General features: G+C 35.4%; 4 protein-coding genes across 4 annotated transcripts; 2 read left to right on the plus strand and 2 right to left on the minus strand.

Moving 5' to 3' along the window:
• Nucleotides 1–436: 436 nt before the first annotated feature.
• On the plus strand, nucleotides 437–907 carry LOC137838700 (uncharacterized). Its single transcript, XM_068647931.1, has one exon. It carries the CDS (start codon nucleotides 437–439, stop codon nucleotides 905–907), a length of 471 nt encoding a protein of 156 aa, XP_068504032.1.
• Nucleotides 908–10,116: 9,209 nt separating this feature from the next.
• On the plus strand, nucleotides 10,117–17,341 carry LOC137837545 (uncharacterized). The gene is made up of 15 exons (XM_068646563.1): nucleotides 10,117–10,724; nucleotides 12,352–12,473; nucleotides 12,568–12,656; nucleotides 12,741–12,776; nucleotides 12,916–13,009; nucleotides 13,342–13,461; nucleotides 13,843–13,907; nucleotides 14,059–14,552; nucleotides 14,631–14,703; nucleotides 14,835–14,972; nucleotides 15,269–15,834; nucleotides 15,944–16,079; nucleotides 16,154–16,222; nucleotides 16,317–16,442; nucleotides 16,765–17,341. Exons 1-15 carry the CDS (start codon nucleotides 10,516–10,518, stop codon nucleotides 16,876–16,878), a joined length of 2,451 nt encoding a protein of 816 aa, XP_068502664.1. The 5' UTR covers nucleotides 10,117–10,515; the 3' UTR covers nucleotides 16,879–17,341.
• A 1,252-nt stretch (nucleotides 17,342–18,593) lies between these two features.
• LOC137837544 (receptor-like protein EIX2) lies at nucleotides 18,594–22,568 on the minus strand. The gene is made up of 2 exons (XM_068646561.2): nucleotides 19,858–22,568; nucleotides 18,594–18,731 (listed from the first exon to the last, which is right to left on the minus strand). Exon 1 carries the CDS (start codon nucleotides 22,561–22,563, stop codon nucleotides 19,861–19,863), a length of 2,703 nt encoding a protein of 900 aa, XP_068502662.1. The 5' UTR covers nucleotides 22,564–22,568; the 3' UTR covers nucleotides 18,594–18,731; nucleotides 19,858–19,860.
• Nucleotides 22,569–22,702: 134 nt separating this feature from the next.
• Nucleotides 22,703–23,376, minus strand: LOC150028033 (receptor-like protein EIX2). Its single transcript, XM_090301253.1, has one exon. It carries the CDS (start codon nucleotides 23,374–23,376, stop codon nucleotides 22,705–22,707), a length of 672 nt encoding a protein of 223 aa, XP_090157379.1. The 3' UTR covers nucleotides 22,703–22,704.
• Between the last annotated feature and the right edge of the window lie 2,458 nt (nucleotides 23,377–25,834).

The raw sequence follows: 25,834 nt of genomic DNA on the forward strand, positions 1-25,834 counted from the left end.
GTTCATCAAGAAGACAAGAAATTCAAGATCCCCACCACGAAGCACCGATCGTTCGTCCCGTGGCGACGACCGGTCATACCGCAATGACTATAAACGCTGAACTGACCATGGCTAGGTTTCACGAAAACGCAGTGAAAGCCCCGTTCGGCGTACGGGCGCCCGCAGCACCAGTCCCGACCGAAACGCCCGACCTCGCCAACGAGTTTGCGAAGTTATCAATATGATTGCCGGACCAGTTACCTTGGGTGAACCAAACCACGAAATAAACTACATAGCAGGAGGCTTTGCCGGTGGCGGATGCTCTAATTCCGCCCGAAAGAAACATCTCCGGGCCATTTAGTCCGCTCATACTACTACGAGAAGGCGTCCACACATACCTCCGATCACTTTCACTGATGACGACTTCACAGCCATAGATCCAGCCCAGGACGACCCTATGGTGATTACTGTGGAGATTGACAAGTTCGCAATTGCCAAGACTTTGGTAGACCAAGGTAGCTCAGTCGACATACTTTACTGGGAAATCTTTCAGAAAATGCGCATCTCAGAAGCAGATATTCAACCCTACAATGAACAAATTGTAGGATTCTCAGGTGAACGGGTCGACACTAAGGGGTATATAGACTTATATACAACCTTTGGCGAGGAAGACGGTCTCCATAAAACAATAAACGTACGATATCTTCTAGTTAACGCCCAAACTTCCTACAACATCCTCCTCGGTCGTCCGTCCATCAACAGGTTAAAAGCCATTGTTTCCACCCCACACTTAGCCATGAAATTCCCCTCGACAAATGACGACATTGCAACAATCCATGTCGATCAAAAAACTGCTAGAGAATGTTATGTTGCGAGTTTGAAAAGTGAGCCAACTCGGCGGCTCTGCACGGTCAATCCGGACGACTGACTCCCACAAGAGGATGATCCCCGACTCGACATTCAGGAAGGCGTATGTCCCGTCGCCATATGATAGCCCTTGTTGACCTCGATCCTCGTATGGACAATCCCCGTATGGAAGCAGGAGAAGATTTACATCCATTCCCACTCTGTGATGATCGCCATGCTACACATATTGGCACCTCACTGAAGCCGGACGACCGAAAAGCCATCGGCATGACGCTTGCGAAAAATGCTGATCTTTTCGCATGGACGACAGCTGACATGCCTGGCGTAGACCCGAAGGTCATTACTCATCGATTATCACTATATAAAGAAGCTAGGCCAATAGCTCAAAAGAAAAGAAATCTAGGAGAGGAACGACGTCAAGCCGCACGTGACGAAGCTGATAAATTGTTACAAGCTGGATTCATTCGGAAAGCCCATTACACTACATGGCTAGTCAACGTAGTTATGGTAAAGAAAGCGAATGGAAAATGGTGAATGTGCGTTGATTACACGGACCTCAATAAGGCATGCCCAAAAGACTTTTATCCTCTACCTACCATTGATCGTCTAGTTGGCGGGGCGACCGGGCATCACATTCTTAGCTTCCTCGATGCCTATTCAGGTTATAATCAAATCCAAATGCACCCGGCCGACCGAAAGAAGACGGCCTTCATGACTGATTCCGACAACTTCTACTATGAAGTTATGCCCTTCGGACTCAAAAACGTCGGGGCCACTTATCAAAGGTTAATGGATCATGTGTTCCACGACATGATCGACCGGAATGTTGAAGTCTACGTCGATGACATTGTTGTCAAATCTGACTCATGTAAGCAACATGTTGCTGACCTAAAAGAAGTTTTCCAACCTCTCCAGCAGCACCGGATGCGACTCAATCCTGACAAATGCGCGTTTGGCGTCGAGGGAGGAAAGTTCTTAGGTTTTATGCTTACTCACCGTGGCATAGAAGCTAATCCAGAAAAATGTCAAGCCATTTCCGAAATGAGGAGCCCCAACTCCATTAAAGAAATTCAGAGACTCATCGGTCGGCTCACCGCCTTGTCCAGATTTGTTCCTAAGCTTGCAGAAAAAACAAGACCCATAGTCCAATTATTGAAAAAAGCATCTCGCTTTGAGTGGTCGGCTGAATGTTAGGAAATCTTCCTCCAATTGAAAACCTTTTTGTCCTCCCCACCGGTCATCCAGAAACCGGATACCCGAGAGCCGATTATAGTATATTTAGCTATTTCTAACGAAGCTGTTAGTTCAGTCTTGGTGCAAGAGATTAATTCTGAAGAGCGTCCGGTTTATTTCGTTAGTCGCGCCCTCCATGGCGCCGAGGTCCGATACCAAATGATCGAAAAGGTGGCTATGGCTCTCATCATTACCGCCCGACGGATGCGTATGTATTTTCAAAATCATCGTATTATTGTTCGGACAAATTACCCTATTGTAAAAATTCTCACTAAACCAGATTTAGTCGGACGAATGATTGGATGGACAATAGAATTATCAGAATTCCATATTCAGTACCAACCACGAGGGGCTATCAAGTCGCAAGCCCTTGCTGACTTTGCAGCCGAACTCACTCCTTCCTCGTCCGGGATTGCACACTCATCGTGGATTTTATACGTGGACGACTCTTCCAATAAGCGGTCGTGCGGCGCTGGAGTCGTTTTGGAAGGACCCGGCGAGATTGTTATCGAGCAAGCCTTAAAATTTGAATTCAAAACTTCGAACAATCAGGCCGAATATAAGGCCATTATAGCCGGTTTACGCCTCGCTCAAGAATTGGAAATCGCTAAGTTAATTTGTAAAAGTGATTATAGGCTCGTCATCGGTTAGCTTAATGACGAGTATGAAGTCCGAGAAAGCTTTCTGCAGCGATACTATCACTTAGTCAAACAGCTGATGAGCACATTTTCAGAGATATCCATGCAACACGTTCGACGCGATCACAATACTCGCGCGAACGTCTTGTCCCGGCTGGCAACCACGAAATGTAAAGGAATACACCGGTCGGTCATCCATGTTACGCTTGCACGCCCAAGCATCGACCTACAGGAATGTCTAACGACTGACTCGGAATCTACTTGGATTACCCCAATTAAGCAATATTTACTTGATGGTACATGTGGTCCTCAAGGTGAAAAAACCATGAAGCAACAGGCTGCTCGGTTCGTCTTAATCGACGACGATCTTTATCGTCGTGGTTATACCCGACCACTCCTTAAATGTTTGACACCCGATCAAGATTCCTATGTCGTCCGGGAATTGCATGAAGGTATTTGCGGCACTCACTCAGGCGCACGAACAATGGCCGCCAAAGTATTCCGAGCCGGATACTATTGGCCGACCATCCAAGGCGACTGCACCAATTTTGTCTAGAAATGCCTTAAATGTCAAGAGTTTGGTACTTTGTCCCACCAAAAACTTGAGGAACTTCATTTTATGTTATCACCTTGGTCGTTCGTCCAATGGGGTATGGACATCATTGGCCCTTTCGCCCCCGGTAAAGGCCAATGTAAATTCTTACTGGTCGGCATTGATTACTTTACCAAGTGGATTGAAGCCAAGCCTCTGACCGCGATCACCGCTCGCAATGTCCAAAATTTCATATGGAAAAATATTGTTTGTCGTTTCGGCCTTCCACAGATCATCATCACCGATAACAGTCGGCAGTTTACCGACCGGACGTTAGCTGAATTTTACGAGAAGCTCCACATCAAACACATCGCCAGTTCGGTCGAACATCCGCAAACAAACGGCCAAGCAGAAGCTGCAAACAAGGTCATTCTGAACGAGCTGAAGAAACGTCTCGGCCCAGCCAAGGGTAACTGGACTGAAGAACTCTTAGAAGTCTTATGGGCATATCGCTGTACCCCTCGGACGACTACACAAGAAACGCCGTACAGCCTAACGTATGGCACTGAAGCCATGATCCCCGTCGAAATTGGAGAACCTTCTCTCCGTCGGCAAGCCCTTGATCTTGATCTGAACAAGGAAAGTCTCTCAGTCGGCCTAGATCTCATCAACGAACTTCGGGACAAGTGTAAAATTCGAGAGGAAGCATGCAAAATCTGGGCAGTCAGACGATACAATTCCAAGGTCAAACCGAGACTGTTCCATAAAGGTGACTTAGTATGGCGAATGCGAGGTGACGCCCGGAAGGAAGGCGGCAAGTTCTCTAGCAATTGGGAAGGACCATTCCGCATAGCAGATACAGTGGCTGGTGGAGCTTATTACTTAGAACATTTATCTGGGAAGGACATACCGAGAACGTGGAATGCCACGCATCTCAAATTTTATTACAGTTGAATTAATGAGGGTGTACTCTTTCCTCGCTCGGTCGGTTTTTCCCTAAGGAGGGTTTACGACCGAGAAGGTTTTAACGAGGCACTATAAACCAGAATCCAAGTCTCTCCTATTTCTTTTATTACTCACAATCTATGCCTCGTTCAGCATCCGAATTATCAAATTATTACTTTAACGTAATCAGAATTATCTATGCCTCGTTCGACATCCGAATTATCAAATTATTACTTTAACGTAATTAGAATTGTCTATTCTTTGTTCGGCACTCATTATTGCTTCTTGTCATTGGAATAATCTATGCCTCGTTCGGCATCCGAATTATTAAATTATTACTTGTGTAATCTGAAACAACCTATGCCTCGTTCGGCATCCGAATTATCAAATTATTACTCGTGTCAACTGAACAATCTATGCCTCGTTCGGTATCCGCATTAATAAATCATTACTTGTATAAACTAAACCATCTATTACCCAGGTTCAGAAATTATAACCCCTTCGGCCTATGCACTTCTCCTCAAAAAGTAGTTACATATACTACCCGACTGATCATAAACATACCAACTAAAATTATAAATATTCAAAATACAAGTGTATATTGCCCACATGTCGGGTCCAACAATATTTTACTGAATATTGTTCATCAATTCATCAAACGAGGCGTCTGGTTGTGGCCCAGGGGTCTCCGCCTCGGCCTCCTCATTAGGATTGTCAATGGGGTTGGTCGGCACCAGCTCTCCATCCACCACCACCTTCTCTATATCATACCGGTCGTCCTCCGCCGGTATCCCATGCAAACAAGCCGCTTGTTGGATGCCCAACCAGAAGTACTCCTCACTAATGCGAAGCATGAAGTCTTGACACTTAGCCACTTCAGCTTTTAGAACCTCCTCCCGGTCGGCCCCCTCCTTTAGCTGCGCCTCGAGGCCCCTTTTCTGCTCCTCATGCACTTTTATGGCCGCCTGTTTCTCTTCTATCTGGCCCTTCAGCTTTTCGGCCATCTCGGTCGACACCTTCGAAGCTTGGTTGGCCTCGGTTACCTCCTTCTTTAAACGAGGAACAATGACGGTCGTCACTCTCTCGAGCTCCTCGACGACCGTTCGGCTCGCTATGAGCGCTCGACTTTGTAACTCCAACGTTTCCACCATCAACTTGGTTGTGGGGATGGTAGAAAAAACTTCATTCTCCTCCGCGGTCAGTTCCACCTGCAAATGGGCCGCTACTTCCATACCGGCCGATAGCAATGTTGGCTTAGAGGTCGCTCGGGAGGGCCCGGCTCGGCCTTCTTGATTCCCTTTAGAAGGTCGTCCCCTCTTCTTGGCAGCCGCCGCGGCCGAAACACCCACAGCAGGTACCGTCGTGGCCGGCCGAACTGCCAATGCCCCGCTCGCCTCAAGCGAACCCACCTACCGATTCCTTTGTCGGCGTAAGTCGTTCATGTAAGCGTTAAGGGATGCATCCGTCCGAGTCATTATCTCTGCAAAACATACATGAATTATACACTATTAATGAAACAATCCGACCAACCAAAATTGCAAAGTAACATACCAACAAAATCCGCCCAAGGGTCAGACGACGTATATAATGAAATATTATCTCCCTCGTGGGCAACTTGTGAGGGAGCTGGTCGAATACCGCCATTTCAGCCTTGCCCAACACCGACACGGCCGTTCGGGAATTAGTAGTAAGAGAGGTTGGATTCTGCGTCCAATGAAAGGGAAACTTGGTACCACCCTCGGCCAGGTAAAAATGTTCTCGGTCGTCCGGCTCCACAACACTTTGAAATATCTTTCCTTGAAGTTCTTGTATGACGTGGTGAAAGCCGCAAAACGCACACTCCTAGGACGACTCACCAACGAAACCCAACTCACTGGGTTGGACGGATACGTGTTGTAATAAAACAAGAAAACTTCCGCTCTAGGCGTCAGGTCAAAAAGTTGACACACCATTCGGAAGGCCTGTAAGCACGCCCATGAGTTCGGGTGAAGCTGAGTAGGTGCTAGGTTGAGAAACCTTAGCACATCCGCCGTAAACTCATCAAATGGCAAGGTCACTCTTAAATCAACAAACAAAGTGTTGTAAACAAAGAAAAAAATCTACCGGGGCGTTTTCCTCCCATGACACACGCGGTCGGTGTACCCACATATCTCGGCAACTACGATGTCCGACAGTAGACCCGAACGTACGAGGGGGGCCTTTGCTATCACTTTATCCAAGTCATCAGATTTCCTAAGCGTCGTAGCGGTATTTCTAATGGCACTCTCAACCCAGTCATTCGTCGGACCCATATACCCACTAGTACTTTCGCTACTACCGGACGATGACTCCCCACTCTCGCTCGACTCTCTACTTACTATTCTATTTCAAGAAAGTTGAGACGACATAACTAACCTTTCGTTCACGAATCGATGCTCGGTCAACAATTACAGATCGTAGAGCAACACAACTCGCAATATGGACTCGGCAATCGGAGCGACTCGGATGCCGAATTCAAGGAAACGTGGTATCCCTGCAAATGGGAGCGCTATTTATAGCATTTCCTTCTCACCCTCATCCGTTAGATATGAATTCATCCTAGGACCTCTATCAGCCGGAAGACGAATCGTCACTTAACCTACACCGTAAGATCCATCTCCGTCGCCTTCGACAAAAAGCGAACGTCCAATCATACCGTTATAATTAATGTCTGACACCTCGGAAACCCCAACAATCATTACGACTCTTCGGATTTTATTCACCTCGAGCCTGGGGGGAAAGTGTACCGGTAGGCACCGGACGGACACACGTGGCCGACCGACCAAATTCATAATAAATGATATTTACGCGATAACCTAAAGCGGTTAAGATACACCTCCGAAAAATAAGGAGAACGTGATTAAAGAAGATATGTTCTCCGGGTATCCCGGTACATAACTGACAAGATTTACTCATAACCACCCTAAGCCCAAGGAACAGAAAGTCCACTAGGCAATCCTATAAATACTGTGCTCAGGCCAAAGAAAGGTACGTTTTTCATCCACTTACTAAACCACACTTAGAATCTCTCACTTATTTGAGCGTCGGAGTGCCTTCGCAGGTACCCTCCCCCGCCCGACCGAAGGAGACACCAAGAAGGAACGACCGACCGAAGAAGAGGAAGATCGACACATCAGTAATTATACTACATCAACCGACCGTGTCTGGGCCCCATCTCTCCACTCAGGTACAGTTAATATATGAGTTTTGATCTAGTTCTCCCATATTTTTGTATTTTTTTTAATAATACATTTTTCATGTGATGAAAAATGATTGTTGTGTTTTTGTTAACATATGAGTTTTGCTCTGCTTTTCCATATTTTTGTATTTTTGTTTTTGTTTTTTAATAATATTTTTTTCATGTGATGACGAATGATTGTTGTTACGGAACTGTCAGCCTAGTTGAGATGTCAAGATGAAAGTTTTTTTAAAAAAATAAAAAATAAAAATATAAAAAATTCTCAACATGAAATAGCTCACATTTTTTTTTCATTTTTATAAAGAATTAGGTTCAAATTAGGGTATTCGAGAATCAAATTCAGATCAATTTTTAGTGTGGGAGTGACTAGATTGAGAATTCGATTTCTAGGAAATTAAATTCTCAATTTACACATATCTGTACTAAAAAATAATCAAAAATTTATTCTTGAAAAGCTAAAATATAATTTGATTTTTCAAATTTCTTTTTAAAATTAGAGAGGGAAAAAGAAAAAATATATAATGACACTATTCATGGTTAAAAATTGAGTAAAATTTAATTAATTAGAAATTGAATTCTCAATATGAATAAAAAACAAAATAAAATAAATTTGGAAATTAAAGCAGAAAAAAGTTTATTTGAGGAAATTTCTTTTGAATGGGTATATTTTGAAAAAAAATAAAAATCCCAACGATATAGAAAATGGGTTTAGTGAAAATGGCAAAGCCGCAAAGTTTTATTATGATATGACCTCTGTTAAGGTGCATAGGCTTTTACAAAAGGAACGACAATTGCATGTTTACGAATGAGTCTCTTTTGTGGTGCCACCAAAATGCACTTTAGAAATAAAAAAAAATGGAGTAATTGAAAATTAATTTAAACACGTAAAATTTTACATAGTGAATAAATCATAAATATTTTCAGCTACAATTTTTTAAAGTAGCTATTATAGAAGTAATTGATTTTTCATGTATTTATATTGTCCATTAGTATTTAATCAAATCACAAGGAATGAACAATGTTAATTTATACCATTGTAATTAAAAGAGAATGTAAAATCTTTTTACATTATTAAGTTACATATTTTTTTTTTTATAAAATCTGATAAAGTTATCCTTCATCTATGATTTGATAATAAAATTGGAATGAAGTAGTTTAAAAATACCTAATATATCAAGCACTGTTTAAAAATATTGGAGTTGAAGAAGGTTTTATTAATTTAAAATAATTTAACCAAGCTGAAAATGAAGTATATACATGTTAATTTGTTGACGTTATTAGATAATAAAAAAAAATCTCATATAATATTTTAGATTTTCAGTTATTACTAACTTTTCAATTGTAAATGTTTTTATTAATTGTGACTGTTTTATCAGTTATCAATGGAAACATAGTCCGTGCATTTTTTAGTTTTTTTTTAAAATAATTATATATATATATATATATAAATTTATGTGTATTTGTATGTATGAGAGATATGTTATTGAGTTTTAAGAGATTTGAGGAAGGAGAGAGATAAACTAAGAGAGAGAAAAAATAAAAAACTGCTCAACATTCAAAACTTCTTCTGATAATCAATCTCCTGCTAGTTAAGTGACCACACATAAAATAAAATAAACTACCAATCTCTCCAACTCTCCTGCTAGTTGAGTGAGAACAAATAAAATAAAATTTTAAAATTAAAAAAATTGTTTATTTAATAAAGAAGAATATCAGTTTAAAACAGAAAAATGACCAATTTCTCCACTCTCATGCTAGTTAGGTGACTACAAAATAAAATTAACGTTTCAATCTTTTCACTCTCCTCTCAGTTAAGTAGTTAAGTGAGAACAAATAAATTAAAAATTAAAAAACTGCTTTATTAAATTTTAAAATTATAAAATGTCTAAATAACCAAAATAAATTAATAAAATAAAATATTAAGTAAGGATAAAATAGAAAAACAATTTAGAGCAGTCAGAGTCCTTTATATATAGGTATAGATAACTCAGTTATAACTACTATAACTACTCTGAGTTATATACTCAATCAGTTATAACTGTTTTATCAGCTCAATGTAAGTAAGTATAACAATTTTTTTATTAATGAAATATATTATTATCTTTTCTTCCTTTTCTTTTCTTTTTTTCATATGAAATATAAAAAAACTAATACAATTTGTTACTTATAATAATCATGAACTATTGAAATATATTTTTCTTCAATTGAAAAATGTTAAAATAATTTTATAGTAAATCACTCTATATTATTGAAATAAAATAGTTATGGTATTTTCTGATAAGTTATGTGAATTGATTTCAAGATCAATGTCTAATCTCTCAGAAAATGTGGGAGATGAATCTGATCTAACTCTTGCAGAAATCACGATCCCTTCTTAGTAAAATATGCAAAATTAGAATGTATACCATGAAAGGGTAGGTATGCAACAATTTCTTTTTTTCTCGAAATCTTCATGAATGGTCCTGACTTTAACATGCTTTTATAGAAAACAAATAAGCCAGGCACCAACCATACCGTTTCATTGCCTTTACATTTATTTATTAAGAAGAAACCAAAATGACAATGCACCAAGCAAACCAGGGACAACAAGAAATTATTAGCCAAAGCCATGATATATTAAAAAAAGCCTTTAAAAAAAGGTTTCCAAGTGGACAAATAATAAAAAATAAAAACTAATAAAACATGACAGTCTAATCTAAGTAAGAGAGAGAACCAAGATTTGGTGTTACCACCACTCACCACTATGCCAAAAAAGAAGCATGGAAAAGTAAAAATCTCAACTTTTTTTTTTCTTTTTTGAAAATTGGGTTCATGGCAAGCAATGTGTTTTAACGTCCATTAGTTGTGGCATGCTATATATAGGCATTGAGGAGGGACACACACAGAGCGAGTCATTGCCTTGTCAAAATCCTTTAGACCAACGTTGTCTTCGGAGCCTCATTTTACATAGGTTGTTAAGTTATTATCTTTGTTGTTGTTGTTGTCATCCACAATATCCGGGGTACCCGTTTCTCAGAGTCATACTTTGCTTAAAAATCTTGATACCCTTTGGTGAAAAATCGCTTCTGGGGTCTTAAAGGACCAAGCTTGGATTGAGGGTCGTGATGGAACAGAAACACGTTCTGTTGTCAGCATTGAGTGTTGGGGTTGGGTTAGGTGTGGGGCTTGGGTTGAGTTCAGGGCAGAAATGGGTTGGCGGGAATCGTGACTCTGATGAGATTTCCATGGAGCAGATTGTGCAGGAGCTCAGGAGGCTGGTGGTAGAAGGAAGGGACGGAAAGTGTACATTTGAGGAGTTTCCATATTACTTAAGGTGATTTTGAGATTTTATTGGAATATAATAATGGTATAATATGACTCAAACTTGTGTTATTGATTTCTGTGTTTTTGTTACTATTTTGACCCTTCAGATTGATATTTAAGCATTGACAGCATTTTCTGAGGGTATGTTTGAATTTATGATATAGTTGTGTATTATGATAAACTTGGGTGTCAAAGGTGTTTTAGACATGGATCTCTCATCAGTTTGACTTATAAATTTCATGGCAATCTGCTATGAATCTTCTGGTAGATATGATTTTGATACTCAATATGGGGCTTCTATGGTGGGTTTGATCTTCTTATATCTTTGAGATTTTATTGATTGTTTGTTGTTGAGTTCATCTTTGCTTCTTTGTTAAACCCAAGCTTCAAGAGATTTTCTCTTGCCATAGGTTTCTGTGGTTTTTAAAAATAAAAATTGTTGCATTTTGAGTATATGTTGGGTTTGAAACAGGGAAGCTGCTGATATAGTGATGCATTTTTTCCTGATAAATGTGTGCAGTTTCACTGAAATAGATCGAAGAATGAATCGGATAGCGTACTTTTAATTTGTACTTTTTGTAATCAAAGGATAGCTTATTTGAATATTGTACTTGGTGCTTATTATGTGCACTTGCATTGATTGTAGATTTGTTATAGGTCATATTATTTTTCTGATTAAACATGTATACTTCAGATTAACTTCATCCTCTTCTTAGATTATGGGACAATTGTCTTTTAGACTTATCTGTTTCTTGTCTACTTAATATTGGTGGTTCCACTCTGCTTCAGAACATATAAATGGTGATCACAGTAAATCTGCACACCCTAATTCAAATTATTAATACTTTTTAACATTAAAAGATCACACTTGTGTGCTCAGAAAAGCTACAGTGATTGAGACTCTAATTCAAGTTGTGATAACAACCCCTTATGTGAAAAAGTGACCAACTGCACAAGACTCTCACCATTGTGTGGCTTAGGAGGGTCAGTTGTAAACAATTTTGGAGTGTGTTCTGAGGTTTTTCTGCATCTACAAGTTATGATCTCCATGATGCAAAGGCACAATCTAACAATACCTTGATGTACTAAAAATGAAAAAAAAAATGTTATGTAATTCTATAGTCTTTGAAAATTCCTGATACAAGATGCTCATACAGTCTTTACAACAGCAACTGGGATCTTCTATATTCCTTTTCTGCTTTAATATTTTCTAGTTCATAGGTCAGTAAGTTGGTATATAACTACTACTAAGGAAAGTTTAGATATGGGAATGTCGTATTGTTTGTTGTCTACTGCAAGAAAGAAATTGAATTCCTTCTATTGTTAATTGTGGATCTTGGACTTAACTGAATTCAAGTTCTAGCTTTTTGCCTTCTGATTTTATATTCCAAGAATTACATGCTACGTTAAATGAGCCATCATATGATTCCTGCCTCTAGTTTCTAAATTAGTTTTCTATTTAGGACAAAACAGGTTTTTGTAAAAGTATTGATTCCCTAGATATTGTCTATATTTATTGTGGAGCTCATGCCCTGTTCTTGTCCCAGGTGGATTTGATCTAATCATTGAGGAATTTGATATAGTAATACCCTCTTATAGCACCATATCTTACGCATGTTTTTAATGTGACCATGCAGTGAAAGAATTCGAATTTTGTTGACAAGTGCTGCATATATTCATTTGAAACATCTTCACTTTTCCAAGCACACCAGGAACCTCTCGCCAGGAAGCAGGGCTATTTTGCTATCTGGTCCAGCAGGTATAGTGTGGTAGAATTTAATCTTGTCCTGCAGAATTTTCTTTTTTGATTTCAAGTTGGTTTGACTAACGCTATTTATTTATAAATTTTGAAGAATCTTATCAGCAAGCCCTTGCCAGAGCTTTAGCTCATTACTTTGAATCAAAGCTGCTGTTGTTAGATATTACTGACTTCTCTGTGAAGGTAATTTTTCATTGCTTCTCATTTTATTTGCTTTAGCTGGTCATGTACATATATTCTTACCCTATATGTTTTTCCCTTGAACAGTTGCAGAACAAATTTGGATGTTCCAGAAAAGAAACAGTAAGTTTACCCTGCTCAGTTCTATGTCATTGTTGACATGATGAAATTGCAACTTGCTAGCTTCATTTTATATTTACTAAAAATAGAAACATTGAGATCATGTAATTTTTGGTTTGACTTATTTGCTTCTGTTACATAGTGTTTGAAAAGGTCAATCTCGGAGGCAACCTTGGAGACAATGTCTGCTTTGTTTGGTTCCTTTTCAATGCTTTCTTCAGCAGGAGAATCAAGAGGTACTATTGAAATAAAAGTCAATGTTTAAAGTATGACTTTTTTTATTCAATAATAAATGTCAATGTTTAAATGTTGAAGACTTGAAGATATGAAAGATTTTATAATTCATGTATTGCTTTGACATCTGGTAATAGGTTTTGTTTTTTGTTAGTATAATGAACAGTGCTCAGAGTTTTGACTTTGCAAATGGTTGTAGAGACTCCATATTATCCCTTCTCATTTTTCAAGATATTGTAATCATTGATACCTGTATTGGCTGTAATATTTATGTTGCTAACTTAATATATAGAGCTATTACTTCATTGATTTTGATTGATAATTTCTTTTGAAGGAATTGTGCGTCAACAAAGCAGTGCTACTGAAAGTTCCAATCCTCCAAAGCTTAAGAGGAATGCTTCTGCTGCATCTGATATAAGTAGCACTGCTTCCCAGTGTGGTCCAACATTTCCAGGTTATACTTTATAACTATAGGTTATCTTATTAAGCAAGTATTAAGTTGCTAATCCAATCAAAGATTAATGTGAACATCTGCTTTGAATTCAGTAGTGTACGATGAAGGGTGCAGATACTATTTCCAAGGATGTTTATAGAAGTTTTGAATTAGTGTTAACAAGAACTAATCTGATACACCAAAATCCATGTTATGAATTCATGATTATTCTGCAAACTCCAGCAGGAAAATAGTCTTATCTATAAATTTATTGTTCTTCTAAACAAAGAAAAATGTCATGCAGCTAAAGGCTTGATTCATTGTTTTGTTGTCGTCACTAATGCATGAAATATGAATTTTCTCCTCCCACATTTTGCTCACTTCATTGAATTATGATTTCAGCACGTTTCAAGCGCACAAGTAGCTTGTGTTTTGATGAGAAGCTCTTTGTGCAGGCACTTTACAAGGTAATTACTGAAAGTTCATTTTAAAATTGTGTCTAGACAACCTTTGTTGGCAACTTTTACATAAGACGAGTATAATAGATCATGAAATTTCATATGGCCATCATCACATAGAGTTTTCACTCTAATAACAAGATCGTTGTAATTGTTTCAGCTTTTGGTTTCTTTCTCAGAAACTAGTTCCATCATTTTATACATAAGGGATGTTGAGAAGCTCCTTCTTCAGTCAAGGTTATATAATTTACTACAAAAAATGATAAATAAACTATCAGGCTCGGTGTTGATACTTGGGTCCCAGATATTAGATTCAGATGACGATTGCAAAGAAGTTGATGAAAGGCTCACTGCGTTATTCCCCTACAACATTGAGATCAAAGCTCCTGAAGATGAAACTCATTCTGGCAATTGGAAAGGATCACTGGAAGAGGATATGAAAGCTATTCAGTTCCAAGACAACAGAAACCACATTGCTGAAGTACTAGCAGCAAATGACATTGACTGTGATGACTTGAACTCAGTCTGCTTTTCAGATACTATCTTACTCAGCAATTATATTGAAGAAATTGTAGTATCTGCAATATCTTACCATTTGATGAAAACCAAGGATCCAGAATACCGAAATGGAAAGCTAGTTATATCAGCCAATAGGTAAATATCTAGTCCGATGACTGTAAGCAATTGATTACATGAAAATATTTTGCAGTTACTGATTTTGTTTGTGGACAGTTTGTCCCATGGATTGAGTCTGTTCCAGGAAGGCAAGAGTAGTGGGAATCTGAAGACTAATGAATCTAACAAGGTATGCTTGTTTACAGTTTATTTATTACTGCAGGAGTATCAAGAAAATCTAAGGAAAAAATAATGATAAATAGTGAGTATCATTGTATGTGTTCAGTTTTTATTTATTGATGTATTTCTCTGTAACATTAGGAAAATGCTGGGGAAGATATTTCTGGTGCAAAGAATGAAGTTAAGTCTGACAATCAAGCACCCGAAAACAAGAATGAGACAGAGAAATCCATCCCGGTAACAAAGAAAGATGGCGAAAATCCTGCACCTTCCAAAGCGGTAAGATCATCTTTCTTAGCACCTTAGGCAGAAAAAAAAAACTTCTCACCTTGTCAAATTCTACCCATGTAATAGAAAAAAAGAACAACAAATGAATAGGATCCTTATATATACTTCAATCACATTACAAATTTGATGCTTTCAATTTTGGAAAATTGGTACACTATAATTAACAATTTACCAGTCATCTATCTAGACGGAGCTGGGTGATCTAACGTCTAAAGTAGTATCTTCTTCAAGTCTATTTTGTTTTACTCACTATCCCATTTTGTGTTCTTATAATTGCTTGTTTGCAGGAAGTTCCTGACAACGAGTTTGAGAAGCGCATAAGACCTGAGGTTATCCCTGCAAATGAGATAGGGGTTACATTTGCAGATATTGGTGCATTGGATGAGATCAAAGAGTCACTTCAAGAGCTGGTAATGCTTCCCCTTAGAAGGCCTGACCTCTTCAAAGGTGGGCTTCTAAAGCCGTGTAGAGGTATATTGCTTTTTGGGCCTCCTGGTACTGGAAAAACAATGCTAGCAAAAGCCATTGCAAATGAAGCTGGTGCAAGTTTCATTAATGTCTCAATGTCAACTATTACATCAAAATGGTTTGGAGAAGATGAAAAGAACGTCCGAGCTCTATTCACACTGGCAGCTAAGGTTTCCCCAACAATCATCTTTGTTGACGAGGTTGATAGCATGCTTGGACAGAGGACTAGAGTAGGAGAGCATGAAGCCATGAGAAAGATAAAAAATGAGTTCATGACACACTGGGATGGGCTATTAACAGGACCTAATGAGCAAATTTTGGTTCTCGCTGCAACCAACAGACCATTTGACCTTGATGAAGCTATCATCAGACGGTTTGAACGCAGGTAGGACCCCCCTTTTGCCTTATTGTGATATTCTTTGCTTTTCAGTTCAATTAGTATTGGCGTTGTAATATTTTAATGCAATGTCAATAACCTTTGTGTCATTGAGCAGGGTCCTGGTTGGTCTTCCATCTGCTGAGAACAGGGAAAAGATCTTGAAGACTCTTCTGGCTAAAGAAAAACATGAAAACTTAGACTTCAAAGACCTGGCAACCATGACAGAAGGATATACTGGAAGTGATCTTAAGGTGAGTTTTGGTAGTTATTACTGTTTTGGTTTTCTTTTGGGTTAAAATCTGTTGATGTTATTGTCTGTAAACAGAATTTGTGCATCACTGCGGCTTATCGACCTGTTAGAGAGCTGATACAGCGGGAGAGAATGAAGGAAATGGTAGTTATTAAACAACTTGGACTATTTTAAGATTAACATCTGTATGCAATTCAAGATGAAGATCTAACTAAATATCAATTGCATCATATTTTAGGAAAAGAAGAAAAGAGAGGCTGAAGGCCAAAACTCTGAAGATGCTTCAAACAATAAAGATAAGGAAGACCAAGAAATTACCCTCAGGCCTTTGAATATGGAAGACATGAAGCAGGCTAAGAGTCAGGTAGGGTGAACTCAATTTTTTTTCACTCAAATGGCTTGAGAGAGTACTAGACATGGGAATCTGTACAATACTACATGCAGTGTTTGAAATTGGATTTGTAAAATCTAGCATTTCAAAACAGTGGTTCAATTGAATATGATGATAGATATCTAGCACTACATGGTCATGTAGTCCATTTTTAAGACTTAAAATGGTAACTTGTACATGTAACTAAGGATATAATACTAACAATGTCACAGAAGTGGAAGAAGAAAACTGTGTTATATCATGTAGAATATAATTTTCCATGTACATGAACTTACAAATATCTGACTAAACACAGGTGGCTGCAAGTTTTGCATCAGAAGGATCCGTAATGAATGAGTTGAAGCAATGGAATGATTTATATGGAGAAGGAGGTTCAAGGAAGAAACAACAACTCACTTACTTCCTTTAGATTGGAGAATACTACTTATATTTTGGATTCGTTCACCATTCATCCTCAATGATACATTTCAACAAAGGAACGACTCTTACACCAGAGATGTTGAAATCAAAATGAAGCATGGCCAAATTTCTCAGTATACCCCAAATGTCACAGATCTTATAATTCCCAGAAAAGCACAAGTTGTGGCACATGTGTATTCTCTAAAGAATGTGTTGATCATCATGCATTGTGTGAATGAGAGGGTTCTTAGTTTTTGTTTGGATTTTTCTACAAACAAATGAAGACCTGTTTTAGGGGATTTATCTTCTGTCATGCACGATTTTGGAAGATGCAATGGCTTTGTAGGAATAGGAATGTTTTACACCAACCTCTTAGGTATGCTGTATTATATATGATCAGAATTTTCAAACATTAGAATTTTGTAAATTGGTTGTGTTACCGTACTACTCATATAGTTTGGTTCAATTATTTATGTGAATTGTCTCTTAATGAATGCTTTGACGAAGTCATAAAAATGATAGAAACTATATCTGTGAATTTTGGATTATATAAAATTAGCTAATGAAGATTTTACTCTTAGTATTATTGAATACGGTTCATCATATTTCAGAAAGTGAAAACAAACATTAGATATGGAGTGTAAAACTTGAAATACGTTAAAAGTCACTGGAACTGAAACATGATTTTTTGATTTGGATATATAGAATACAACAGAGGATATGAAAACTAATAACTAATGTGATGTGAGTAACTTGAAATTATATATATATATATATATATATATATATATATATATATATATATATATATATATATATAAAGAGTGGATCAAGTTACTAACAAGAATAAAACAGAAAACATAAAAAATTGGCCGTTAAAACAACCAGATACACTAGATCAAGTAATAAACGATCTTTGTAACGCATTAGACGCAATATCAGACGCACTTAAAAACGATAGAAGATCGTGTGAGTTATGTAGCACTATTGAGATACGTAAAATCTTTAAAATTAGGATACAGAGATACAAATCTATATATTATATAATTATAAATTATATAAATTGATAATAAAGATTTATGTGCACATATGTTTCAGATTATTTGTTGGAGCAGAAAAATGTTTTCCATGACTGTTTTCACAAGGATTTGTTTTTTATTTTTATAATCATAATAACAATTTATACAATAAAGTTTGAATTTTTAAAAAATTAATGTAAGTTTTCTTTTTAAAATTGTGTTAGAATCGTATTAGAATTGTCATAAATCTAACAAATACTTTTTGAATTGGACACTTCACGGATACGTGCCCTATAAGTGTCATACGAGTGTCGGTGTCCTACAGGTGTCATTCAAGTGTCGATGTCCGAGTATCGGACACGTCATTTAAGAGAAATGTCCAAGCTTCCGAGTGTGTGAAGTGTTTCAACAAGTACAGTGCATTAAAAATAGTTATCCTTCTTCCTAAATATTTGAAGGTATAAAGATAAACTCATAAAATTAGAGATATGGTAAAGTGGGTTATTTCGAGAGCTCCTTTCTTTCTAATTGGCATACATGTCATTTCCAACATTATGAAGATTCATTAAATCATTGTATGACTAACAATTTCAAAGGAAAGAGTAAGCAAATCTAAAGGCTAAGCTATGAACAAAATGCTTTTAGAAAAAGGAAAATGAAAAAATCACAATCACAATTGAATCCTCAAGTCCAAAGGAGTTCAACAACCCTTCCTCAGTTCCGTGGCTCTTTGGTCTGTTCTTTGATGTCCTTTCCACATGATACCCTCAGAACACTTTCAATCTTCCATAACAATTTCATTTCTCACATACACTACTTCACAACTCTTATCCAGATTTCCTCTCTGCCAAAAATGGAAATAATAAGAATAATGAAAAAAAAAACATAAATCCAAAGAAAACTCAAATATTAAAAGCAAAAGGAGTAGAAAACTCCTATCATTGAAGTGAATACTAATTAAATTATTTCAATTTATTATATACTTTTACAAAAGTCATTTGTCAAAAAAATAATTATCTTATATGATTATAAAAATAAATAAATAAATATTTGTAAAAGGAAAAATTGAGATTAGAAAATACTAAAACTTAGATTGAGAATTTTTTCTTGAATCACAACTCATTTACTATAAAAATAATTATATCTATCACCCATGACATAAAGATTGCAATGTTTAAACTAGGTTGACATACAGGTTGATTCGTCCCGCGTTTGACTCAGGGTTAAGGAATGCAGACTAATTTCACTGACCGTCTTGCATAAGAGGTAGTCCGCATAAAGAAAATTATTTTTTTTAAAAATTAAAATCTTATTAATTATAAAATAACATATTTTTTGCTGCTGAAAAATTTATCCTTGTTTCAATTAATTCAATTAAGATAAAAATATGAATTCAATTATAAGGGTTGGTAGAAAGTTTGATTAAAAATAATTAAAATTTTGTTTTGCATATCTTTTCCCTATATATATATGTGTAAATGTATCAAAGTATCTATCAAAGTTTTGTAATAAAATATTTTAATGAAAATGACTATTTTTTATGAGTATCTTATTGAAATCTCTTCTTTATATTATTTTTTTATTAATATATGATTAAAATAAAATATTGATTTTTTAGTATATTAAATTTATTTATTTTTAAATAATAAAATAAAGATCACGTTGCAATAATAAAAAGAATGAAGTATAATATTTTTTTTATAAAAAATAAAATAATTATTTTTTTATTTATGCACGTCGGATTAATAAATCCATCCCGCATTCTCAATAATAAGTTGCAGATCAGCCTGCACGACCCACACTACATTGTAATCCCAAATTTAAATATACAAAGGAGTAAACAACTTAGTATGCGAATGAGAAAACAATTTTGAGACATTACCGATACAGAGAAAGTAAAAATAATAATAATAATAATAATAAAAAGAAGGAAAAGTCAAGTTTGTAAGAACAAGAATAAATAACATTACCTCTTATGATCTCAACCACCATTTGAAAATTTTCATTGTTGTCATGATATAAAGAGTGTCTTCTAAATTACTCAAGAACTTGAAATATGTATGACGCCAAGAGCGTATTATTAAGATTGAGCCAAACACTCCCAAAAAACTTATAACAAATCCAATTGTCATACCTTTGTAAAATTCACTATAGAAAATAAAGTTGTCTTCCTTGTCAAATTTAACAATTGGTTCTTGTTTTGACAATCTATCAATGTACAATTTCTTTAGTGGCGGTCCCCATAGATCAACATTACCTTCATATTTTGATGTATCGAAACTCTGCAATTGTGTGCCAGTTGGAATTTTTCCAGATAAATAATTATGTGACAAATCTAATACAGTGAGTCGATCAATTTGAGCAAGACTCAAAGGAATTGAACCAACAAGTTGGTTTCTTGACAAATCAAGAAATTCAAGTGAGGTTAACTTTCCAATATTTGAAGGAATTTTCTCTGTCAAATGATTTCTTGATAAATTCAATGAAATCAATCCAAAAAGATTCTCTATTTCTTTTGGTATTTCTCCTGATAATTGATTGCTTGAGAGATCAATGCTTTTTAAAAGTGATAATCCAGTATTTGTGAACATTTGCTTTGATCCTTTCCACATCACGAATGCATTCAAATTGTATGAAACATTACCTTTGATATAGCTTGTGTTGGCCAAATACCAATGACCTTGATAATCTCTAGTCACTTGAGTCATTGAGGAGAAGTTTTTTATGCATTTAGGAATTTGTCCAGATAGGTTGTTTAGCGATAGATCCAAGAGTTGAATGCTTTTTAGATAACAAATTTGCAATGGTAAACTTCCATTAAAGTAATTGCTTCCCAAGCTTAAAAATTGTAACTCTAGCAGTTTGCTCCCAATCCAATCTGGAAAAGATCCTGATAACCTATTTCCTGTCATATCTAGCATCACTAACTTTGTGCAGTTTCTCAAGGAAGAAGAAGAGATTTCACCTGTTAACTTATTGTTTCTCAATAACAATACTTGAAGTTCAAGGAGTGATCCCATGGAAGTAGGAATTTTTCCAGAAAATTTGTTTTGACTCATGTCTAAATAAGCCAACGATTTGAAATGGGTCCAACAATCTGGAATTTGTCCAGAAAACTTATTGTTTGAAATGTCTAATTGGTATAAAGTTTCAGTTGCACTGCTAGAACATAAAAACCAAGAAGAATCTGTGAATTTATTGTCAGACAGATCAAGATACATTGAACCTCGTAAAAATGATGGAATATGACCTTCAAATTGATTTGATCTAAGATTAAGGTAATAGAAATGATTATCTAGTGACAAATCTGGAATTATGCCTCGTAATTTGTTTAATGAAATATTGATATTGATCCAGTTTGGCAATTCAGATTTAGTCCAAAACCATTTTGGAACAATGTCCGATATTCCGTTATTTGAAATGTCAAGACTGCTGAATTCATTTTGTTTCTCTAGCCATTTGGGAAATAATGGACCTAGCTTGCAAGATCTCAATCCAATATTAACCAATTGAAAAGATGGAGCCCAATTTTGACTAAATTCTATAGCCAACAAGTTATCAGATAACCCCAATTCCCTTAAGTTTGACATGTTATAAAAATGAGAGTCCGTTATCACACCTTCCAAAGAGTTTGATGATAAATAGAGTGCCTCAAGTTCAGTCGAAAATTGAAGATCTTCAGAAATTGTCCCATTTAGCTTATTACTATCAAGGTACAATCTTTTTAATGATGGAAACATTGACAGAGTATTGGGTACAGTGTCGCTAATTTGATTCATGCTCAAATCTAAATGCTGCAATGAGTATCTAGCATATCGAAATATGTGATGGATTATTGTGGGAAGATTTTCACTCAAACTGTTATTGGATAGGTCCAATATTCTCAAAATAGTAGCATTGTGAAGTGACTTTGGAACTCCATCCTTTAATTGATTCCCTGATACGTCTAGTGTTTCCAACTTGGAAAACATTGAAAAATCAGGCAGTCTGCCATTGAATTTATTTTGACCGAGATGTAGTTCTCGCAACGAGTGTCTAGAACATCCGGACAAATGATTAAATATGACTCTTAGATCTTCACTCAACTTATTATGAGACAAATCCAATGACTTCAAAGTACATGTGCTCCCAAATGATTTTGGAACACCGCCTTCTAATGAGTTTAACCTAATTGACAAATGCTCCAACTGAGATGGCAATCTGGTGCCTTCAGCTATTTTCCCACTCAATTGATTGTTAGAAAGATCCAATCTTTTTAAAGATGAGAAAACAGAAAGATCAGGTAGCGAGCCCGTGATTTGGTTGAATGCTAAACTCAATTCCTGTAGTGAGTATCTAGCACAACCACTAGACAAACTACCAAGAATTGATGGAAGGTCTTCGATCATATTGTTTCTTGTCATATCTAAAGAACGTAGGGTGCATATATTGCCATAATGATTTGATGTGGAGCCCTGCAAGAGGTTACCACTGAGGTCAAGCTCAACAAGGTTGGAAGTGGTGTTTGACAGCCATTGGAATATCATTGATTGTGTGAAGGAGTTCTGAGAAAGATGAAGAACAGAAAGGGAAGTAGAAAAATTGAAGTTGGAAGGCTTGAAGGAATGGAGAAAATGATTGGAAAGGCCACAATGAATTAGACTCAGTTCTCTTAGTTTTGGTAGCTTGGCAATCATTTGAAGCCAGTTAGGATAACTGTTCAAATTAGATATGGATTGAAAAGAAAGATGAGTTAAGGAAAGGAGATTTGAGAGCCACTGACCTCCATCTTCAATTTTGAGAGTATCATGATATCCTCCAAGATAGAGCTCTTGCAACTAGGAGAGGTTTCCTAGCTGGGAAGGAATGTTTCCTTCAAAAGAATTGTCTCTGAGATCAAGATGCTGCAATTGAGAGATATTTCCAAGCTGAGATGGTACAATTCCTTTCAAAGAATTGTCTCTTAGATCAAGATACTGCAACTGAGAGAGATTCCCAAGTTCAGGAGGGATTGAACCCTCCAGAGAATTTCCAACAAGATTTAAGTATTTCAAACGAGAAAGAGAGCCAAACTGAGTTGGAATTTCTCCACTAAAATGACATGACGAGAGATCAAGGTATTTCAAGTTTGTGAGAGAAGCAAGAAACTGTGGGATGTGAGTACCTCCAAAAAAATTATGATTGAGCTTCAGATACTCTAATTGTCTCAACTCCGTCAACGACTCGTGGATCTCTCCGCTCATATAAAGTAGAGAGGGTTGTGCATAGTGTCCAGGAAGGTGGAGGCCTAGAATATGGGCGGTGAGGTTGCTGCAGCGAATCCCCTCCCACTGGCAACAGTTGGGAGTGGTCCAAGAGGAGAGCATGCCGTTGTGATCGACAATGGCAGCCTTGAATTGGAGGAGTGCTTCCCTCTCCTTTGGAAGGCATCTTATTTGGTGTTCTCCATGAACAACCTGCAACACCACACACACCACAAACATCATCACTTTCAAATTCCTCATTATCATGTGAGAGAGAGAGAGAGACTGAATATTAGAAATATACTGATAGGTGTTCTGTATTTAAACTTTTTAGTCACACTATTTTATTCAATTCACAAAATAATATAACTTACTATTTCAATCAATTGACTTCGAAGACTTCTTAATTTTCATTTTAAACTTTTTAGTCATATTATATGAAAAAAAAATCACCACGTTCTTTTTTTTATTAGCAATAAAAATTAATAAATGGGCATCAAAACAACACATATACCTTTATTTTTCTATAAAATATAAATTAATTAATATTTAAGAAAACAAAAATTCGTATTTGCTTTATTCTATTTTAAATATGAAAATCTGAAAGCCTTTGTGAATTTGCATTGTAACAATGATTTAAAAGTGATATTAATAAACCTTAATGGTATATGAAGATATATGAGTTGGATCCTTTTTAGACATTTTCTATTTTATATTCACCATTTGTTTTGCATACAAAATTATTAAACTGGAAAGGCATAATTTGAATTTTAACTATTTTTAAATTGGATTTGAATTATTTTAGATATAAGTGCTCTATTTCTTGTTCGAATAATGGTAGTTTTTGTTTTATGGTCATTTAAATTTTGAGGGTCATTTCATACTTTTCAATGTTTGTCCTATCATATTTATGTGATGGTTTGAGTACACAATTTTCCAAGTGATCACCCAAATTTGACTCTACCTCCTAAATAATATTTAATTAGTTAAAATGGGTAAAATTTATTTTATATTTTAATGGATTTGATAAAATAAAATCCATTAATCTATTTTAATTTATTGAAAATTTAATTTAAACTTCGATTCAATGATGATTGATTTCATAAATATCCAATTCAATCCATTTATTAACAACTTTTATACAATTTATAAAAACAATAGTTTTAAAAACTTAAAAACATTTTAAAAAAATTAAAAATGAATTCTGTAAAAATAATAATTTTAAGAAATTGTAAAAAGTCATTAATCATCCATAAAATAAAATGGATTAATTTAATCGAATATATATTTTAGAATTTTATAATGAAAATGAGATGAATTTACTATGGATAAATTGATTGTGTCATATAGTATAAAAAAATCATTAAATAATAATTAATTTTGAAGATAAAAAATAATTATTAATTAAATTAAACTAAACATTATTTTATAAATTAAAATAATTATTAATATTTAAAATAATTTTTATTATTAATAAAAAAATTAAATTTTAAATTGTTATCTAATCTTAACATTACTTTATAACACCACACTCGACAATATTTATGTGGTGCGTTTAATGAATTTGCACCTACATCTTGGAAAATATTTATTATCCAACAACTAAAGATAATTGATTCCGTCTATAAACAAAAACTCACTTATTATTTAATTATATATATTATATACCAATTCAAAATATTATCAAAATTAACCATAATTACCTTTTTTTATATTTATCACCGTCTACAAATGGTCAAAAATCTATATCCTCAAATGTGCAGTATAATTTATTTTCAAGTAGATTTCCATTTATTTATATTTATATTTTATTAATATAGATTTATTCTCTTAAGAAAATCGAGAACTCAATTAAGAAAATTTAAAGTTTTATCTCATTAAGTATTTAGTTAGAGAATAATTGTAGGATTTGTGTAATAGATAAATAACTCTAAAAGTATAGATGATAATTTATTAGTTTTGGACAGCACAAGAAAGAAAGAGAAAGAGAGAATGGGAAAAGTCAGAAAAAGTAGTATTACATTGACTGAGAAGCTGAAAAAGTGTAAAACTAAACTACTACTATCTAAAATTATTCTATGTCATTCATATGCTCAGATGCACTGTATTTATAAAGTGCTGAAACAAAGAAAATTATGCACCTAAACAACTTCACAAAACTTGACCCACCTAACTCAACTAGTAAAACTACAAAAATATCCTTATAAACAAATCTACTAAAAACTACTTCTTTGCTGCAACCCAGCTCCAAAATTTATGTTCTGATATTCCAAATGAAATTATGAGTTGGAATTCCAACAAAAATCAGAGACATCTATAGAAAAAAAAAACATAAAGCAAACAATCAGCTTAATTCAGCGCAGGAAAATACAGTTTTTTAAGCTGTAAATTTATTAAGTTTTGTAAAAGTTCTAATTTCTCGCAGAAAATAAATCTAATTTAAAAATAGAAAATACAAATAAAATAAACATTTAAAAGATACAATTAATCTAAAAATTAAGACAAAATCAAGTTATATAAGAAAAACTATAAGTTAATAACACTCAAAAACATTAACAAGTGTATTAGATAGATAACACATAAAAGCATTAATAAGTATATCACAGACAAAAACAGATAATAGAGCATAGTTCTTCTTAAACATTCTTTTTCCAAAAACTTCTTGATGGCTGAGCTTTCAAAACCGCCAACTTATCAAAACATAAATTAGAGCTTTGGTCAGAAG

The sequence above is a fragment of the Phaseolus vulgaris genome, chromosome 4 (assembly GCF_051622355.1).
Source record: "Phaseolus vulgaris cultivar YP4 chromosome 4, ASM5162235v1, whole genome shotgun sequence".
Taxonomy (NCBI): domain Eukaryota; kingdom Viridiplantae; phylum Streptophyta; class Magnoliopsida; order Fabales; family Fabaceae; genus Phaseolus; species Phaseolus vulgaris.

What these genes read in the sequence shown, in the direction of transcription:
- LOC137838700 (XM_068647931.1), top strand. Translation starts at nt 437, where the DNA reads ATGGTGATTACTGTGGAGATTGACAAGTTCGCAATTGCCAAGACTTTG.
- LOC150028033 (XM_090301253.1), bottom strand. Translation starts at nt 23,376, where the DNA reads ATGATAATGAGGAATTTGAAAGTGATGATGTTTGTGGTGTGTGTGGTG.
- LOC137837544 (XM_068646561.2), bottom strand. Translation starts at nt 22,563, where the DNA reads ATGATTGCCAAGCTACCAAAACTAAGAGAACTGAGTCTAATTCATTGT.
- LOC137837545 (XM_068646563.1), top strand. Translation starts at nt 10,516, where the DNA reads ATGGAACAGAAACACGTTCTGTTGTCAGCATTGAGTGTTGGGGTTGGG. An exon ending in ATCCTGCACCTTCCAAAGCG is followed by an intron (nt 14,973 to 15,268) that starts GTAAGATCATCT and finishes GCTTGTTTGCAG; the next exon opens with GAAGTTCCTGACAACGAGTT. An exon ending in ATACTGGAAGTGATCTTAAG is followed by an intron (nt 16,080 to 16,153) that starts GTGAGTTTTGGT and finishes GTCTGTAAACAG; the next exon opens with AATTTGTGCATCACTGCGGC.